Below are 20,070 nucleotides of genomic sequence, written 5' to 3' on the forward strand. Positions count from 1 at the left end.
TTGCTCCAAGGATTCCTTTGACATGCAAATGCAATTTTGCATACAGGACTATTTATAGTTCTCTTTACGTTGCCGCGTTGGACAAGCTCTTTTGTACATAATGAAATGTGTTGCTATTTGTTTTCAAATAAAGAGAAAAATAGTACTGCTCAAACTGAGTTGACTTTGTGGGAGACAAATTGAGAAGGAAACCCATTTTTGTCACTTTATTAATACATCATAGACATTTTTATTTCAATTATATAATACAGTTTGTTAACCATGTATGTCATTCACATTTGCGTCTCCATTCTCAATGTTTTTCTTTGCAAACTTTTTTTGTTTTTGGACTACAATTATTTACATTAAAAAAAGTGGTAAAAATGTGATCATACAATGAGGACTACTGACAGATGACAAATTATAATATGTACACCAGCAGGAGTAGGTGGAGTTTGAAAAAGTGGGGCCAGCAATGATGACTTCATTTAATTGATGCGATGGTTTTAAGATGTAATTTCCCTTTTATGAACCCTTAAAACAACATTAAGCAAAAGAAATACACTCGTGGACCATCATAACAATAAATAATAGTGTTTATGAATATGTTTACAGCAACGTGGCGACTTTGAGACACAAAAGTTGACATTTACCCAAAATAGTGATTAAAGGGGGAAGTGGCTTAAGGGATAAACATGGATGGGCCTCAACTGGAGCAGAAAGGAGACCTCAAAGGAGACATATTATGAACTTGACTTGCAAATTGATATTAAGGTGAGATGTGACACATTTGCATTAGACAGAACACACCAGCCAAAACTGTCCTGTTATTTTGACTAAAGCATGTCACAAAATTTGTGAAAACATTTATGATATGTCTCCTTTAAGATGTGTGTGTGTGTGTGTGTACATGGTTCAGGGGAAAAGACAAACAGAAAATTACAAAAAAAGTGATTATGACGGCAACGGAGGCGTACGGGAGCAAGAAGTCTCTTCTTGTGTGTTGTTTCCTTGTCTTCAGAAGGACCATCTCTCCTGTGTGCGGGGGTCCATGGAGAGGGAGGGGGGATCTGACGGGGGCTGGCTGCTGCTGTCTTCGCCGTTCAAACTCTTCCGACAAACTGGACACGTGTCGTGCTGCAGAACAACGCGTCAGCTCGCTTTTATTGTAACGACAATACAGGCTTGTGTTGGTGTTTGTGGTGACTCACCATCTCCAGCCATGGTACTATACAGGCTGAATGGAAGAAGTGGTTACAGGGGAGCTGTCGGACGGCCTCGCCCACCTCAAAGTCCTCTTTGCACACTGGACATTCCATACAACAGTCTGGACACAAGTGTTCCACTCATTTCATTACTTTGGAATGGAACAATGGTGTGGAATTGATTGTTGAATGATCAAACTGAGGCAAAATGGAGTGTTAATTTCTTATAACAAGCGATGCCCCGATCACGTTTTTTGCACCAGAGTTAGTGTCAAGTCAAATGACGTGAGTATCAGCCGATATCAAGTCCGATCTGATACCTCGGCAATGCATTAGCGGGCTCTAAGCAGATATCTGTATTTTGTTTCTAAATACATTATGTTTGAAGATAAGTCCTGAAAACATATGCAAAGAATATAAACAATATAGTGCTGAATTGTTGAGCTATAGCTTAAGCATCTTTTTCTCTGTTTGAATGTTACTGATTTTGTGGGCGCGGCTAAAACCCAGCCCCGTGATGGGGCGTATACTTTCTAGCATGACTTCCCTCCCCCACTATATAAGGACAAAGTGACGTCATTTCGTTCGGCTGCTCAGTTGAGTGTTAGCTGTGCTTAGCTTCCATAACAAGCCCCATTTACCACTGCAGCATGCAGTTAACAAGCTAACGATGGCTACACCGTGAAAATGCGTCGTCACTGGATGCCTGAATTTACAGAACAGCTCGGTGACATTTTTTTAAACTCCCCAAAAATGAGGAAATAAAAAAAAAAAAAGCGATTGATTGACTTTTTAAAGAGACACAGATGGCGAGCTGAACATCAACACCACCAGTCGAATCTGCATTGCGCATTTCACGATGGATAGTTTTGTAAACTTTCACCAGAGACAACATGGCTTTGTGGGTAACTTGAATAAAAAAGGGATGGATTGACTTTTCGAAGACACGCGGATGGCGGGCTGAACATCAACACCACCACCAGCCGACTCTGCAGTGTGCATTTTATGACGGATAGTTTTGTAAACTTTCACCAGAGACAACATAGCTTCGTGGGTAACTTTATACTAATAAATGGGGCAGTGCCAACTGTCGAACTACCTGGGCTTCCTCCTACCATGCCGCTGTCTTCAGGTGCCGTGTTCGGCTGTGACATTATGTCACCAACTGATTTTATATACTTGGCGATTTGTTTTATTGGCTAACTCGTCGAAGTCGGCCATTGGTCGACGCAAAAATTTCTGCCTTAAGGCAATAAAAAATATTAAAAGCATATTTGCACCATCCGGAACCAATTTGGCTGCTGTTCATGTTTATCACACGGACATTTCTTGCATTTCAGTTGGGCCTGTGAAAAACATTGCCAGAAACGACAGAGCATCATTTTTAAGACACTTTTAGATATGTAATGTACATATAACATGATGTATGAGCGAGCTGAATGGTTGTTGGAGTTTTTTTTTTTTAAAAGCTAAAATGGTAATCAGCGAGCGTTCTAATGCTAATTGTGTATGCTAACCATTTAGCAATGCCTGATTTTGTTGTTCCAAATTCTGTAGAGTTTATACCATACACTCAGTACCAACATATGTAGTTTAAGGATAGCAGTAAAGCCCCCATAAAAGAGAATAAAATGCCTAGTAGTAGTTAAAAACAAATATTTTTTTTGTGGGGTGGGCGGGTGATTACTCGAGGACTCGACGAAATATCTATAGGATAATCGATTCTAAAAAGATTCAATAGTGATGGCTCTAGTGGAGAGTTGGCTGTTGTCTCAGGATAGCGAATGGCTGTTAATGAGCTTAACCGTTAGTGAGTGCTTCTGGGCGTCAGTTGTGGCCATGCAGGTAGTGTATGAATGTGCTTGTTACGTGTTGATTTTGTTACCCTTTGTTCAATAAAGTGAAAGTGCACCAGCGGCTGTCTATCCTTAATCACCTATGAATGGATTACAACTACAGCAGGGCCGAGGCAATGTCCACACACCGGCTATCAAGTTGACCTCCCTCCTCCCCGCTCATCTGCCTTCTTTCCATGACGTGCGCACACTTATGGCAGACAACGAGGCGCTCTAAAGCAGCCACGCCAATGGACTATCCAAAAGGAAGATGCATTCAGGGTAGCTGCTAAATGCACATTGCAATTGCGCTGGATAACCGCTGACGCGAACGAAGGCGCGCAAGTTCTTCTATAGAGGGGGAGCGGTGACTCATGGTGAAGGACGTCAGTAGGCCTCATTGTAGCCATGCCGGGGGAAAAAAAGAAATTCAGTAAAACTAAAAATGATGAAAACTGTTCAACGCTATATTTCCACAATTTAGTATTACACAGTTCTCAGTCTTTGCAGGTTTTCAGCACTGATCTTCAAAGATGTACAATGTATTGAGAAACAAATCTCTGAATTCACTTTATAGGGTCTTTAATCGTTTGACTTGTTCAATTCCAACATACGGCGGTGGGTATTTATTGAGCTGTGCAAATTAGTAGTGACAGAATTTTAAATGGAACTTGTAGAGTGTTCAAATGTACAAGGTGTAAATTTACTCCCCACTTAACAGGTTTGGGAACGAATGAGGTGTATTAAATGAGGGGGGGGGGGGGGGGGGGGGGGGAACTTCCAATATCTACACCTAATTTTGGAATAATTGTCACAGAGTTGTCAAGTCATTTTCTTTTCCAATAAATCTGGTAAGCTATACAGAGACTTTAAGGATGCCCTATAGTTTTGTACATGAGAAACAATATGCAAGTCTGACCTGCTTGTTCCTGAGTAATATTTACAAAGGGGAGAGAAGAGATCCTCTCTTTCTCTGCTGGAGGAGGCCCTGTGTTCTCCAGCTGACCTAGTAACTACACACACACACACACACACACACACACACACACACACACACACACACACACACAAAATGATCAGTATCAAGGCGAAGAAAGAAAAACCTTCACAGGTATGAAGTAAGTGGTTCTACTTGTGTTATGACAGCATCCAGGCCCCCCTGTCCCCACGCGTAGTCCCCTGGATTAGAATGCAGCATCCCTGTCCTGGAGAAGAACAAGGCACCAGTTGTTGATGGTGATATCACAATATAAAACGACAGAAAAATCACATTCAGTTGTAAGAGCATATCACCATGACAGCGGCGGCGAGCCAGAGACTCCAGAGTTGGCGAAGAGGCCGGCGAGGAACTGTTGTACAATCCTGAGTGACGGACATTGAAAGTTTAATACATTATTTCTCAACCGTTATTGAGCCAAGCTAACAAAGATAGACGAACAAAGATACATAATATGTAATAAATCAAGTATAATTTTCAGAAATGGATCATTTGTAGGTATTCAGGTGATGCTAACACACCCTTCGACAGCGGGCGAGCGGTCGGGCCTGCTGCTGACTCTGGACCTGTATCTCCTCTGGGTGTGTAGGCGTGGGGGGCGTGCTGGGCCCCAGTGGTCGCCGGTGCCTAACGAACCCCCCATGGCCCCCCCGAGGCCAGCGGGGACAGAGCCCCCGATGGGTCCGCTTCCGAACCCCCCCAAGTCGCTGAGCCCGCCCAAGCGCCCTCCGGGGAGCCGAGGTTCCGAGTCGGGGTTGTCGATGGAAAATGGTCGCTCCATTAAGAGCAGGTGCCATAGCTGCGAGGGTGACAAAAACACAACGCAGGGGGGCTTAGTTGAATGAACTTGGGCTGCAACTACTGAATTTTCAGAATTTATTATCCTACCAATTAATCAGATAAAAGTTTATTTTTGCATTATAAAACAAGTGCAGTGAAGTACGGGTATTGTTGTGGTCCATTTGGGGTTGCCATCAAGTTCCACACTATCATATCTGTGAGTTTGAGCGTGTGTGGCTTCAAAAGGTGGGGCCTGGCCTGGTGAGTGGCGTAGGAGTCTGTAAATGAGCTTGAAGAATTGGCTATTGTGTGCTCAGCTTTGCTTGTTGTTAACTGGCTAACAGTTAGTCAGTCTGCGGTTGGTCAGTTGTGGCCATAGCATCTTGTGTATGAATGTGCTTATTACGTGTTTTATTTTGTTTCTATTTATTCTGTAAAACGATTGAAAGTGATCACAAATTTTAGACATCTTTCCTCCTAGCTTGTCGGTATCACACCAACTCATTTCTACACGCAGTGGTGCGTGAGTCGGCAATAACATTAGTCTGTGTGGGAAAACTAACTGCGACCCTTCAAGGCAGAGATTTTGCTTCAACTTTTTATTTTTTTTTTGCAGTTAAATTACTAAAATTATTTGATTAACCATTTCAGCTGTCACTCAGGTAAGAAACATACCTCTGCAAACTGAGTGGTTGCGTCATCTAGTCCATTGGCGCCGCTCTCTAAGAGGCTGCTGGAATTACAGACAAAAATAAATAAATAATTAAAATAAATAATAATAATCAAAGCTTGTCCTGAGATGAAACCCATCGAATGAGTCATGGCTCTTACCTGGAATCCTCTGTCACTTCTTCGATGAAGCCTGAGTCACAGCGAGGACAGATGTACTCCTGGAATGAGTCAAGTGACAGCACACACTTAGACATTGACTAAACACTCCAGATGGAAATAAGAAAACTATTATTAGATATTGAATCGCAACTGAAGATGAGGACTTTGATGGATTTGTGGATGAGGATTGATCAAACAATTACGTGAGTAAATTGTTAAATACTTCAATAAAGTACAACCGAACTCAGTTTTGCTCCCGCTGCCTTTTTAAAAACATTGTTTTAGCGTGCATGCGTGCTACTGTATGTTTTAAGCTAGCCTATGTTTTACCATGCCTGTGCCCAATAATACGGTCCGCCTTATGTGTGTGTTAAATACAGAACTAGACCCCGTAAGTGACACTGCTCCTTTTAATACGGTGCGCCTTATGGTTGTGAAAATACGGTAACAGATTTCCCCCCCTAAACTTGGTTAGTTAAAATACATTTATCTAATTAAATAATGTGTAAAAAGGGTTAAGTGAGCATGAATTATTATTATTTTTTTCTTACATATGGTGACACGGTGAACTACTGGTTAGAGCGTCTGGCTCACAGTTCTGAAGACCAGGGTTCAAATCCGGCCTTGCCTGTTTGGAGTTTCCATGTTCTCCCCGTGCCTGCGTGAGTTTTGTCAGGGTACTCCAGTTTCTTCCAGTATTCCAAAAACATACATGGTAGGTTAAGCGAAGACTCTAAATTGTCCCTAGGTATGCATGTGAGTGTCAATGGTTGTTTGTTTGTATGTGCCCAGCGATTTGCTGGCAACCAGTTCAGGGTGTACCCCGTCTCTCGTCCAAAGATAGCTGGGATACACTCCAGCACGCCCACGACCCTTGTGAGGATAAGCGGTACGGGAAATGGATGGATATTTTACACATAAATTTCAACCCCCCATCTAAAATTATCCGGCCCATCTGTCAGTTTTAAGAATCTAATGCTGCCCTTGAGCACAAAGGTTTGCCAACCTCTGTTTTAAATTATGATGTTGTTTTTTTAAATAAATTTTTTGAACATTACATTTTCTTGACTGTTCTTAACTCCTACAAAAGGGTGAGGATTAAATGTGACCGAAGAGGTAGAGCTGGTCCGCCAACCACACCGCGTTCGACTCTATGACAGAGCTCACATGATATTTGACGCGTAAAACTCAGCTCCTTGAGAGAGAGTCGGGACGTCTTCATAGTAAACCATTTACACTATTATTGAACAATGACAGGGGGACATGGATGTCACTTGGCTTGGAAAGGAGGAAATGCCACAGGCTCCAGCCAGGAGTGTTTGTGTGAGACATGCAGGCTGGAATTACCCTCTGCCAGGCCAAATACGCAGCAATTTAGTCAGAGCAGAAGCTTAGATTCAATGTGTCTACAATGCATTTAGATCATCGCACAGAAAAACCTCTGAAATCAGACCCTTTAAATAATCAGGAATGTCAGCATACCTCACAAGAAATCGGTTCAGCGAGGCTCAACTTTCTGAATATTGTCGTGTATCTGTTAATAATTCTACATCAGTACTAGAACAAAACAAAAAGTTACATTTTGTAATATAAAACAAAGCTGTTACTGTTCCATTTGGAATTATCTTTGTACCTTTGCATTATTTTATCCCTTGGTAACCTTTAAAATGTTAAGCTAATAGATAGAACCGATCTTTCTCACCTGATCTCTATCAAATGAAAATCACGTGATCGCCCCCGAATTTCGATCATTTCGCTGTGACAATCATTGTTATGAATTCCATTTGAGTTAAAAGCGACCCGCTGCAATATGATTGGCTGGCTGCTGCAACATAATTGACTGCTTCTTCCAGATAGGACACGCTATTATCCACAGCATTGTTGCATACACGCGCCCCACATACGCCCTTCACAGACGGGCCAGTACGCCGTTGTCTCTGGCTAGTGGCTACTTATCATTTTAAATGACAAGTGTGAGCAGTAAACTCATCTGGACTACTGGTGTGCAAGCTTGCTAGCATGCACCTACCTTGTAAAGTCCGGTAAGCCAGTAAACTCACCTTCACATATGATTGTCTCAAAATTACTCGCGCGAGCGTGTGTGTGGGTTGTGGGTGTGTGTGGTCCACCATCCGGCGCAATTTTGTTTCGGGTGCATATTTGTACCAAAACTTGTGATCCTTTTCACAAAAAAAAAAAAATAGAAAGAGATTAGAAATAATTACTTAAGATATATTAAAATCCATTAATATTGCTCTACAGTTGTAAGCCTCTTTCTCCCCACCAGGTGTAAGCGGAGTTCCCTAATACCACAGCGAGAGTCAAATGAAGTCATTATGCAAATGGAGGTAGTGGCAGCTGATTCTGGTTGAGCAACAACACAAGCCCAAGCATGTCCTCTTCTCTTTCTCCCCGTTCGGGCAAAGTGTTTCACCATTTGTGAATCTTACAGCACTGTTTGGCTCCTAACATAAACTTCACCAACAGCTCTTTAAACCAATTAGAGAGGTAAAACTAATATGGCATATCTGGTACGAATCCATTTATAGTGTTTTGTTTTTAAGGGAGATAATTATGGTGTCATTTTTAGCTACTATTTCTCCCTTCGCCTGCGTTTTACACTGTAAATACACTTGCCCCATTCATTTCCAAATTTAACTAAATTGAATTAGGGCAATCAACCGATTAGTCATTTTGTTCGATTCACTGGTGTTTCTTTGTCAGCATTACTTTTTTTTTTTTTAGCAGCTTCTATAATTCCAAACGCAAATTAGAGTAACGCTAGTTTACAAGGACAGAGTCAGTGTTGCCAAATTAGCCACATTATCGATATGTCATGCAACTTTTCTTACCCCTCTAGCAACAATTTTTCCAAAAAGCAACTTTTGATTCCTTCTAAGAAACAGACAACATTAGAATAGTTTTGCGTACGACAAGAAAGGAGCCTGGTGGAAAGCAATCGCGGAATCAATCGCGCTGAACATTGCCAACGACAAGGTGCGCTTTTGTCGTGATGAGGGATGCACTGATACCTTTTTTTTTTTTAAATAGACGGAGTACAAGTACTTACATTTGAGTACTTGCCAGTAACAAGTACCAATACCTAATAATGCCATTCTGTCATCTGTTTAACCACTTGGTGTCCAAAAACACAAAACACTAACTTTTCCTGAACGTGGCATAAATTTGACTCAAATAAAACAGTCTTTTGAGAAATGACTTATCATTCATTACAACAACTCGAGGGACGTCCGAGAAGAGCATAATTTGTAGTCGGCTAAATGCATTGTCATTCGTGTTTATCTTAAAATACATATCTCCACACGGCTGACATGGCCGCTACCCGGAAAATATGTGTCGGGCCGGTGAAGTGGTATCGGTGTCAGACTATCGGTGCCTTTTTACGAATACGAGTACAAACATAAAGCATCCCTAATTGTGATTTATCGACAAATAGGGAACTTTTGACCCAAGGTATGTGCTTCCATGTTGCAGATATTTTGCAGATGTAGCCTTGCTTCACCTATCAAACTTTACATGAGAAAAGACAGTGAGACAGCCAACCTGACAACTAATTTTACGATGTTAAATTGTCAAACATTTTAGGTGTTAAATTAGTAAGTATCCTGTTTACATACAAGACCAGTCATAAGTTTGGACACACTTTCCCATGCCACTGAATGAGAAAGTGTTGAAACCTTTGATGTGTAGTGTACATCTTTTGACAAAAGGGACATTGTTTTTTTCTGTTCATAAAAAATATTAGGATTACTTCTACAGCTGTTAATGAACTGAGAAAAAAAATACTGAGAAAACATGTTATCAGGTGAAATAAAGCATCCCAGAAGGAGGACAAAAAGAGAGTGCAAAACCTTTAGTTTAATTTCAGCTAAGCCAGTGGTTCTCAAGCTTTTTATACCAAGTACCTAAACAATACTCCAAGTACCAACATCATGACTAACATAAAGTATGCTTAAGTAGGCCTAAGTGTTGATCAAAATATGAGACAGTGGTTTATTTCCAAAACGTACACAGAATAAAATATTATTATAAGTAAGGATGGTACCGATACCAGGTGTAGCATTGGTCTTGGTTCACAATTATCTGTCACTGTTTTAATTGAAGCGGCACGGTGGACGACTGGTTAGAGCGTCTGCCTCACAGTTCTGAGGACCGGGGTTCAATCCTCGGCCCCGCCTGTGTGGAGTTTGCATGTTCTCCCCGTGCCTGCGTGGGTTTTCTCCGGGCACTCCGGTTTCCTCCCACATCCCCAAAAAATGCATGGTAGGTTAATTGAAGTCTCTAAATTGCCCCTAGGTGTGAATGTGAGTGCGAATGGTTGTTTGTTTATGTGTGCCCTGCGATTGGTTGGCAACCAGTTCAGGGTGCACCCCGCCTTGGCTTGGAAAATGGATGGATGTTTTAATTGAAATTTGATGTATCAAAACTACTAGTGTTATTGGTAGTTGGTATCGTACTGTCCGATACCAACTACCAATAACACTAGTAGAGTGAAAACTGGAATCGGTCTGGGGAAAAAAAAAGTGGTATTGAACATCCCTAATTATAAGCACCTGCAAAAATTGTATGCAGTTTGAACATAAAACTGCTCTTCAATGTAAGGTAAAAAAACATTCTATTAAAATGTATTACACATAAAAAACTAAAGGTTTAAAAACAAACAGTCCTTAAAAATTAAATGCAAATGTATGGACTGTACTTGGGGAATGACATCATCAGTAGAGGAAGAGGGTAGCAAAACATCAGTAGAGGGTGTCTGTATACCGATCCAACCATTTGGGGGTTAATGTTTGTGGGCTTTCCTCGTAAGTATTTATTTATTTTTTATTTTTTGGTACGTTCGTGTGAAAGACTTAATATTCTTATTGAAAAACAAAAAGTCACAAGTCATTATCCAGTGTGTTCAAATGCTTCTCCTCTGTTTCCATTTCAAATTGAAAAGCAAAAGTATTTATGAATGCAAAATTCCCCTGCTTAGACAAAGACAACGATTTATTATCAGATTATGAGGGGGATACTGAAAGTGAAAGTAATTCAAATAGTATTCTATACGTCCTTCTTCCGTTCGACATTGTATGTTTTAGTGCAAAACACGACACCCAACCAAGGCAGCAAAATCAAGGTTTTAAGCAAACTCTTTCGGTAGGAGTGTCTTCCACGAGCAATATAAACAAAGCAGACCGGCCGACTGGCTGAAATGTGCATTATTTGACAAACACGTTTGCGATTATTAGCGGTTAACTGAGAGTGTTAACAACGACAACAAACGCCGCTGACTGCTAGCAGGCTGGTTAGCTATTTTTTTGCTAAGGAAGGTAAGCAGAAGACACGGTAATCGGCCAACTTGTCAACAGAGCAAATACGACCACGGAAAGCTGAGAGTAAAAAAAAACGTCTTACCGGGAGTTTCGGGTTTACTTCTCCCTTACAACAGTGACAGAAAAAGCGATGCGGGGGAACAGCCGCAGCCTCCGCCATCTTCCCCAGAGCGAGCACACAAACAGTGACGTCACCCCTCCACTAAGCTCCTTCCCGGCAGGCACCTCGTCGTTGACCGGCGAATCACAGCGAGGAAAAAAGACCCGGATGCGGAAGTTTTCGTCTGTTGATAAAACGCACCAAGACGCGTTTCCTCTTCACTTGTGAGAGGCAAATTTTTAACTTTAACAGCAGCCGAATAATAAGGTTGGTGAGGATAATTCACAAAAGTTTACTGAAAATCATATGTAGAGTGTCATCCGTTATTAATTGTTTTTTTAAAACTAATGTTTGGTTTTATTGGGTTGCTCGGTGTATCCAGATGACTTCCCAGGAGGTGCGCCTGTGCGGTCTTCTACTTCGGGAGCACTTTGGAGAAGTGGTAGAGAAAGTTGGAACCAATCTGCTCAGAGGTGGAGGACAAAATCTAAGGAGCATCATTCAAGAAACCGGCGTCTCTCTGGACTTGGTACCGCTCTTACGTGTATTGTTATTTGTGTCCCTTCGAGTTATGATTTTTTTTTTTAAGCACTCTCATATGACCCTTATTAAGGTCAAGGGTGAGCCAGAGCCTGTCCTTGCTCAGTGTACAGTCAGGTCCATCGATACAACTCTCACCTTTTTTGGCTCTAAACACTACCACAACGGATTTAAAATGAAACAAACAAGATGTGCTTTAATTAGAGAATTTTAGCTTTAATTTGAGGGTATTTGCATCCACATCAGGTGAACGGCGGGTGTAGGAATTATAGTAGTTTGTTTATATGCCTCCCATTTTATAAGGGAGCACAAATTAACGATCATAAATCAAACTTTCAATTTTTTCAAACACTTCTGAATTCACCCTGCTGCTTTTGTCAGCAGTCACATCATCAATAAATACAAGAGAACCATTCCATCGGCAGCCATGCATGCCCACGCCATAACATTACCACCACCATGCTTCACTCAAAAACAGCAAGGCCAGATTAGAGTTTGCCAAACATCATCTAAAAAACCTTTGCAGTTCTGGAACAACATCCTTTGGACAGATGAGACCAATATCAACTTGTATCCAAGTGATGAAAAGAGAAGAGTATGGAGAGGGATAGAAACTGCTCATGAGCCTTTATTGCTCAGTGACTGTTTTTGTCAATGTCTTTATGTCTCAAAAGTGTTCTCTGTCAATTGACTGTCTGTCGTCGTACTAGAGCGGCTCCAAGTACCGGAGACAAATTTCATGTGTTTTTTTTGGACATACTTGGAAAATAAAGATGATTCTGATTCTGATGAGCTAAAACATACCACCAGATCAATGAGGCATGGTGCCAGTAGTGTCATGGCTTGTATTTATTTTGAATTTGTTTTAATTTACAATGATGAGGATGCAAATTTTCATAGCCATCTTCTGTTTCTATCCCCAGGTGAAAAAGTCCCTGTGTGTGCTCATGCAACACGGAACTTGCATATTCAGCCCGGGCCGCAAAGGACGAGGCAGCCCCACCGAGTATCACATCAGCTGCGATCTCATTCTGAAGATCCTCCGCTACCCGCGCTACATCTACACCGCCAAGACGCTGTACGGCGACACCGGAGAGCTCATCATAGAGGAATTGCTGCAGAGAGGTCATGTGACCATGAGCAACATTGTTAAAGTAGTCGCGGATCGCCTCACTCAGACCATGGAGGGTCAGTAAATTTGACTGAGAAGACTAGATGATATTATTTTAAAATCTACCTGTCTCATCTTCTTTGCGTTTGGTTTCACAGAGGGCCGCAGCATGGATTACAAGGAAGTGTCATCTGCCTTTTCCAAACTGGTGGAGACTCATTTTCTACAACGCTGCCCCCCGATGGCAAGTGCTGCAACCAAAGACAATCCAGCTACTACTGAAGCTCCTATTAGCACCGAGCTGCTGGCTCCAGAGAGTTTTCCCGACTGCTACAAGGTGCCACAAGTGACTCTCGTAGGACGTGGTAAGAGGCAGCTTGAGGATCCAGAGGACCAAAGCGTTGCAAAGAAGGCCAGGATGGAATCGGTGGTGGGTGTTACACTTCATAATGATATATATTAAATATAATTACTGACAGGCTTGGGGAATAACAGAATACATATAACTGGATTATGTAATCAGAATACAAAAAAAGGTAACTGAATTGATTCTATTAGAGTTAGAGAACAAAAAAACAATCAGATTTATTAAAATTTAAGATTTATTATCTTGCAAGACTACAAATTTAATGCAGGGAGAAGCTGGTTGTTGATTTTGAGCCCCAACCTTTCCCTGTTAGCAGCGCATCATTGTGTCATAAGGTGTGTGTGTGGGTGGGTGGGTGGGTGTGTGTCAGTGTCAGTGGGGGAAGAGGAGAGGTTGAAATACTCCTAACTGTAAAGGTTGCCTTCATAACTTGCCCTCTTTCTTATCTACACACAGAGTCATGTGGATAGGTTTTAAAAACTTTCTTATGAAGCTAGGCAGCACGGTAAACAAGAGGTTAGCGGCACGTCTGTCTCACAGTTCTGAGGTTTTGGATTTGAGTCCCGGGAGCTCCGTGTTCCTCCCGCTCCCGCATTCCAAAAACATGCATGTTAAACATTTACAGAACAAGACAGAAAATATATATGAATATATATTTTATTGCCATTGAATTTATTTTGTCCATAGGTACGAATGCGTGTCTGTGCGTGTGTGCGTTTGACAATGCGGGTGCTCGGGTACACGAAGCTTAAGTTTTCTGATGGCGAGCCGGTAGCTGCACAGTTAATGGAATTAATCGAATTAGTTCCAAAGCCTAACTCCACTGCGACGATGTGGGAACATTTTGGATTCAAGGCAGATGAACGCGGCCATCCCGTATTGATATTGGTCTGTAGTTGGTGAATTGAGGTTTTTGTAGATTGGTATTACTTTAGCTATTATATGATTATTGTAACAACAATAACAACTTAATGTAAATAAATCATGTCAATAAAACGATATGACGTTAAACAAAAAAAAATGGTTCTACATTATTTGTGAATGGTGACTGTCATTGAACAATAAAATATAATGAATAAATCAAATATATTACCTAGAATCACCCATCGCAATTTTGAAAAATATTTTTAGAAATGATCTGTGGTTGTAATGGACAAATAGGGGGTGTAGCTTTACAGTCCTACTGTCCAGCATGTAGAAATTGTTATTTTGAATAAAATTCAAAATAGATTATGAAATGTGTTTGTTTTTTTCTACTACTATTATGTTTTCAATTACAGGCAAACCTGCAGATTTTCACCTTATTCCTATAAGTTCCCATAGATTCCTGCCAATTCCCATGAAACGTTTCCAACTTTTACCTTGTCGGGCCAATTGTCTTTGTGTTATAGCTGCTGCTTCTTCAACATGTCCGTGTTTGTGTTCAGGCTCTTGGCGACGAGGGCATTTACTGGCAGGTGAACTTTGACAGGTTCCATCTCCACTTCCGAGACCAAGCTATCATCAGCGCTGTGGCCAACAAGCTTGACCAGGTCGTTTGATCGCAAACTCTGAAATTGTGCGTCATGAAATTTAAATGTTTTGTGTCCGTGTTTACCTATCAGACCAGCAGTGAGATCGTACGGACCATGCTGAGGATGAGCGAGGTGACCACTTCGCCCACGGCCGCCTACACAAAGCCCCTCTCAGCCAACGAGATCTTCAGATCCCTGCCGGCCACCTACAACATTCCCAGACAAGTGTTAGACCAGTACCTCTCTCTGCTGGTCGATGACCCAGTATGGCCTCTTCCCATTGCTTTTTATATGTCTGCTTTTTACTCACAGGAAACATTTTTATCATCTACTTTTTTTCTAGATGGAGTTTGTGGGCAAAGCTGGTGAGAGTGGAGGCGGGATGTATGTTGTCAGTATCTTTTTCTTTTAAAAAAAAATGCTTTTATTTGACATCTTATCTAGGGGCATATTTAGTCATTTGGGGGCCCAAGGCAAACCCAGTCGTGTGGCCCCCCACATCCATGTACTGCAAAGATTTTGAATATTATTGTTTGTCATCAAGTCAAAAGTGTGAATTTTAGAACATTCTCCTATTTCCTGAGCTAGATGATGTCCTTAAAATCCTTCTTGAGGGTGTTTAGCTAACAAGTAAATCATCTCAATGCTTTTACTGTAACTGATTAGTACACTAATCAACATTTAATATAGTTTACAATTTTGGCCTCTTTAATGCTCGCATCTTCGTGAAGAAAAGCGTCGCTTGTGTGACTTTCCACCTCATCTCTACTGCATCCTGCTCAGCTGACACTGACAGCAGTGCTACTGTGACTGGCAAGAGCGTCTGCCTCTTGCTTTTGACGGTTCCACGCATTTAGTGTCAACCATGAAAAAGGTAGCAATCTTAGGTAGTTTTGACAAAAACTGTTTTCCTCTTGCCTTCTCCTCTTCTCTGCTCCACTGGGATAACTCTGCTTCATTTTCCTCCCAAGTCTGTAACTTTGTTTTGCTACCCTCTTCCTGAATCAAGTCTGCTCATGCGCAGGGAGAAGATGGCGTAGTCCATTGCATGAGAAGAGAGGGGGAAGTGAACGCGATCATGTTAGATTAAGCATTTTGATGTTATTTAAACACATTCATCAAGACTAAAACATTAACAATTGCTTAAAATATAAGAGAACTTTTTTCATCAGTTTTTATTAGACGTTTGGGGGCCCTGTAAATCTCGGGGCCCAAGGCAGTTGCCTGTGTTTGCCTAGTGGTAAGTCTACCCATTATTTTATCCACACATTCAGTTCTCAGTCATTGACATTGTGAATGTGAGTGTGAATGATTTGTTGTTATGTGCCCTGCAATTGACTGTAATCCGCCTTTGACCTGAAGTTTACTGGGATAGGCTCCAGCTCACCCGTGACCCTGTACAGGATAAGGGTTATAGAAAATAGATGGCTGGATCTTATCAACACAAGATGTGGATTATTTCCTTGATTTACTGTGTCAGATTTGCATAGAACACTTACCAATCTAGCACGGGCTACGCTAGAGTCTGTAGTCCAGGAGAGGTGAGCTTGTGTTTTAATCTTTCTACTCTACGTTAAGGTCCTTTTCATGCAAGCTGAACTTCTAATAACGTTTTGTCAGATTTGGATCCCGATCGGCACGCATCTTCCGCCTTTTGCTAAAGAAGAAACACCTAGAACAGAAGCAGGTGGAGGATTTTGCCATGATTCCCGCCAAGGAGGCTAAAGACATGCTCTACACGCTTCTCTCGCAGAACCTGGTCCAGCTGCAGGTAGACCTGTGATTTCGTGTTCTCTGTACAGGGTTCCTCGGTTCATGAAAACAAGTCTCGCCCAGCTTGACAGACCCCAGTAGATCGCAGCATTGCATTGCCTTGGATTTGTGTTCAGCACAGCTTTTGAGTTGAAGGTGAAAATTAGGGGGTGATTCTCGGTTTGTGTCATCAATTATGAGGGACAGAAATGCCAACACATTGAAAGCCGGGCAAGTTTATGCACCTCACAATTACACAGACTATGTATACATATGGCATAAACAAAGTCTTGTGTCGCAGTAGTGAGTAGAAAGCATATGTTTTGATCATGACAAAATATGAGACAGTTCATGGCGTGAATGAGAAACGGCATATAGAAAAGCCACTGACGTTCAACGTCAAGTCATGCGATGAGTCCGTGTAGCGTTGGCATCAAAAGCCCTTTCTCAGACTTGTTTTTGTTGTTTTCTGTTTTGAGGTGTCACAAAAGCAAAAAATGTTAGCATCAAAGTCACTGTTCTTGACATGTTTCTTTGTTTTTGGGATGAAACAAGACCAAGTGCCACTGCTTATTATTTAGGAAGCGAATAAGCTAGCAACAAACTTTTTTTCTCTCGTGAAAGAAGAGAGACTAATCTCTCTTTTGGTAGGTTTGGTACTTATGTTGTCGCAGAACACAATATTACGAGGGACAAGTCAAAATGCTCTAAAACAGCTGGCTATATGGGGAACGCTACTTTGAAAACAGCTGTCAATGAGTTAATCATTTCGACTTTAAATATACCACAAACTATGATTCCAAAACAGTTTCATATCATTTCAAACTTATCTTACAGTATTATCCTTAAAAAAACAAATGCCTTAAAGATGCTTGAGCATTTTTATAGCCACTCAGCAGAGCAAACAAAGACTCCGTAACTTCGCTAACAACCTGCTCCAAACTTAGTTCCTCTCCAACATACAAAGATCTTCTCTCAATCAAGACTAACACATCAACATACTCCCTTGACACCAGCTACTACTAATTACTACTTTCCTATTGTAAGGGCTCTGGGTCTATCATGTGACATTTGAGGATGTTACAGAAAGAGCACAAAAAACGTGAATAGGGGAGGTTTTCAGAAAATAACTGAGGATAAGTTCCACAGAAAAAAACGCAAACAGGTAAATTTGTGAATTGGGAACCGCGAATATGTGGGGGTTTATTGTAATGCGCTACACCAGACTACTACCCAACCATCTTGTCTCGGCGCAATATGTAACTGTTTCACCAGTTACAGTATATATTTGCTTTTCTTTTCATACAGAGTGCGAAATGTTCGTACCTTGTCCCAACTCTGTCCGTATGCTTAAACCTTCATATTCCCTCCAGGAAATCCCAAAGACTCCAGACTTTGCTCCGTCTCGCACCTTTTATCTTTACACCGTCAACCAGCTCTCTACTGCGAGGATGCTGCTTCAGAACTGCTACAAGGTCAACTACTGAGCCCTGATAGATATATACAGCTCTGGAAAAAAACAGGGATTTAAAAAAAAAAACACTGGACCTTTTTGGTATTTTGACTATCGTTTATTTTCTGTAAAATAAATGTTCGAAATGACAATATTTGTATTTGGGAGTTGTCAGCAGTTTATAGAATCCAACAAAAATGTTCATTTTAATCAAACATATACCTATAAATAGCAAAATCTGAGAAACTGATCATTTTGCAATTGTCTCTTAATTTTTTTCCAGACCTCTATATACAGTATAGTTCTCTCACTGTCTAAATTAAGGCTTTTTTTTTTTACTGTGTGCGCGCAGACAGTGGCAAACCTTATACACAGACGTCTATTTGAGACATCAAACAGCAAGTAAGTGCGTTGCGGTGATTCTGCGCTATGTGTAGCAGTCTTAATGGTGTTGTGTTTGATTGACAGGCGTCTGCTGGAGAAATCTCAGCGCATCGAGGCCATCCTGGCGTCCCTGCAGGCCGGCGGGGCGGAGCCAGAGCAGCTGACGGAGGTGGAGGAGATGATCACAGCTCCTGAAAAGCAACAGCTGGAGTCTCTGCGGCTTCATATTAACAAGTAGGAGTGGTAGCCAAGTAACCAAGTGTTCTTTGTATCGTGCCCTTAATGTCCTCCTTTTTTCGGTTTCGTTCAAGGTTGGATTCAGCGGAGAACCAAGTAGATGAAACCATCTTTCTGCTCGAATCTTACATCCACGCCACTGCCACTTCCTCAAGTTGAGTAAGACTTTATAGTACTTACAAACTATGTAAATAATGCCAAGAATGGTTGTTTTATAGTTTATTTGAGTCTGTTGTTATTTTTTTGTCCAATTTGACAATGTTTTTCCAATAAAATCTGAACGGAATATTTTTTTTCCTCTTTAAAATGCATTCTTAATGTAGAATGACATTTATTAGATTGCAGACCTCAACCAGGGCCAAGAAAACATCCATGCCCTTTATTTATTTATTATTATTATAAATCATGACGCAGGTGATATTGTTCCACTCGAGTCCTGTGGGTGGCAGTACTGTACATTACAGTGTGGTTTTCAGTTGCCACAGAGTGCAACAATGACACTTTCTACCTTCAGTTGAAAGTTTGCTACCTAACAGACAAATCTAAATAAGTAAGTCAATTAAAACTTATATCGTTTACCACACGGACCTTTTGTCTTGTCTTATCCGTTTTTTGATTCTCTCTGGTTTTGTGAGTCCCTTTGGCTTAGTACGTCTCGCCATCACATGCTCTTTCGTTGACTTAAAATAGTTTTTGGACCTTTTACCTAGTCTATTTTTGCGATCTGCTCTTACGGAATTGCCGTCCACGACAGCAACATGACATCTTATCATGAAATCACCAAAGTTTTTTTTTAAACACTGCGTAAAGTGAATTCAGAGATTAGTTTTTTAAAATTCATTGTACATGTTTGAAGAGAATTTTTGAAAATGTACAACATGACAGCCCACACGTTGACAGGAGCTTTGCACTTGGTGGATGGCCAGTCAGGGTCTTGAACTTAGGTCCCCCACGGTGGCAGGCGATGATCTTAACCATTGGGTCACGGCTGCCCACGGCTTTTGTCATCCTCTGCATGTCTTTCAGCATTAGAGGTGCTCTGGATGATGATGATGGATGATCGACATTACCACACTACTTGTAACCTTTATTGCTCAGATGATGATTTTATGTTTTTATGTCTCAAAAGTATTTTCTGTCAAATGGCTGTCTGTTGTCGTACAAGAGCGGCTCCAACTACCGGAGACAAATTCCTTGTGTGTTTTTGACATACTTGGCAAATAAAGATAATTCTGATATTCTGGCTTAAAGAGGGTATGTTTTTGTGGTTCAAACATGTGGGTATGTGTAGGCATAAAAAAGATGTGTAGTAGCTAATTGACAGTTGTTTCGGAGCATTCAGCAGACACACCCACAGCGTTTGAAAGTGGAGAGAACTGCTTGATTGTCACAATTTTGAAGCCTCATTTCATACACTTGCTGATTTTTTTTTTTTCAATCATTCAAATTTGGCAGGGTTGTTAACAACACTATTCTGTGTTGTGTCGACTTTACAAGACATATTCTTTTCACCTTACAGGGACTAAAAAACAAGCCTACTTCAGTAACAAATTCTATCCTGGTACAAGGAGGATGATGGGTGCCATTTTTCTTGGGCAGGTAATGCCATCCATTGTAATTCATTTGGCAAAAAGAGAAAATAAATT

General features: G+C 41.1%; 2 protein-coding genes across 3 annotated transcripts; one reads left to right on the forward strand and one right to left on the reverse strand.

The window, feature by feature from the left end:
* Nucleotides 1–192: 192 nt before the first annotated feature.
* rnf115a (ring finger protein 115a) lies at nucleotides 193–11,203 on the reverse strand. 2 transcript variants are annotated; one of them, XM_061776450.1, is made up of 9 exons: nucleotides 11,049–11,203; nucleotides 5,628–5,686; nucleotides 5,472–5,526; nucleotides 4,538–4,815; nucleotides 4,313–4,381; nucleotides 4,152–4,224; nucleotides 3,939–4,032; nucleotides 1,191–1,306; nucleotides 193–1,116 (listed from the first exon to the last, which is right to left on the reverse strand). In XM_061776450.1, exons 1-9 carry the CDS (start codon nucleotides 11,124–11,126, stop codon nucleotides 997–999), a joined length of 942 nt encoding a protein of 313 aa, XP_061632434.1. In that variant the 5' UTR covers nucleotides 11,127–11,203; the 3' UTR covers nucleotides 193–996. The 2 variants fall into 2 exon arrangements, with proteins under 2 accessions (XP_061632434.1, XP_061632433.1); XM_061776449.1 differs by having other exon boundaries at nucleotides 5,472–5,529.
* On the forward strand, nucleotides 11,181–19,662 carry polr3c (polymerase (RNA) III (DNA directed) polypeptide C). The gene is made up of 13 exons (XM_061776443.1): nucleotides 11,181–11,333; nucleotides 11,449–11,595; nucleotides 12,530–12,794; nucleotides 12,876–13,147; nucleotides 14,512–14,616; nucleotides 14,689–14,862; nucleotides 14,942–14,993; nucleotides 16,079–16,139; nucleotides 16,219–16,369; nucleotides 17,724–17,825; nucleotides 18,156–18,205; nucleotides 18,272–18,421; nucleotides 18,499–19,662. Exons 2-13 carry the CDS (start codon nucleotides 11,449–11,451, stop codon nucleotides 18,581–18,583), a joined length of 1,614 nt encoding a protein of 537 aa, XP_061632427.1. The 5' UTR covers nucleotides 11,181–11,333; the 3' UTR covers nucleotides 18,584–19,662.
* The last annotated feature ends 408 nt before the right edge of the window (nucleotides 19,663–20,070 follow it).

Source organism: Phyllopteryx taeniolatus, chromosome 6 (genome assembly GCF_024500385.1).
Source record: "Phyllopteryx taeniolatus isolate TA_2022b chromosome 6, UOR_Ptae_1.2, whole genome shotgun sequence".
NCBI classification, from domain to species: domain Eukaryota; kingdom Metazoa; phylum Chordata; class Actinopteri; order Syngnathiformes; family Syngnathidae; genus Phyllopteryx; species Phyllopteryx taeniolatus.

Bases quoted from the DNA above. Each gene is read 5' to 3' on its own strand.
- rnf115a (XM_061776449.1), bottom strand. From the start codon at position 11,126: ATGGCGGAGGCTGCGGCTGTTCCCCCGCATCGCTTTTTCTGTCACTGT. The intron at 4,816-5,471 runs GTATGTTTCTTA...TCACCCTCGCAG, and splicing joins CAACCACTCAGTTTGCAGAG to CTATGGCACCTGCTCTTAAT. The intron at 1,307-3,938 runs GTCAGACTTGCA...ACTTGTGTCCAG, and splicing joins TATTACTCAGGAACAAGCAG to ACTGTTGTATGGAATGTCCA.
- polr3c (XM_061776443.1), top strand. From the start codon at position 11,449: ATGACTTCCCAGGAGGTGCGCCTGTGCGGTCTTCTACTTCGGGAGCAC. The intron at 16,140-16,218 runs GTGAGCTTGTGT...ACGTTTTGTCAG, and splicing joins GAGTCTGTAGTCCAGGAGAG to ATTTGGATCCCGATCGGCAC. The intron at 17,826-18,155 runs GTCAACTACTGA...GTGTGCGCGCAG, and splicing joins TGCTTCAGAACTGCTACAAG to ACAGTGGCAAACCTTATACA.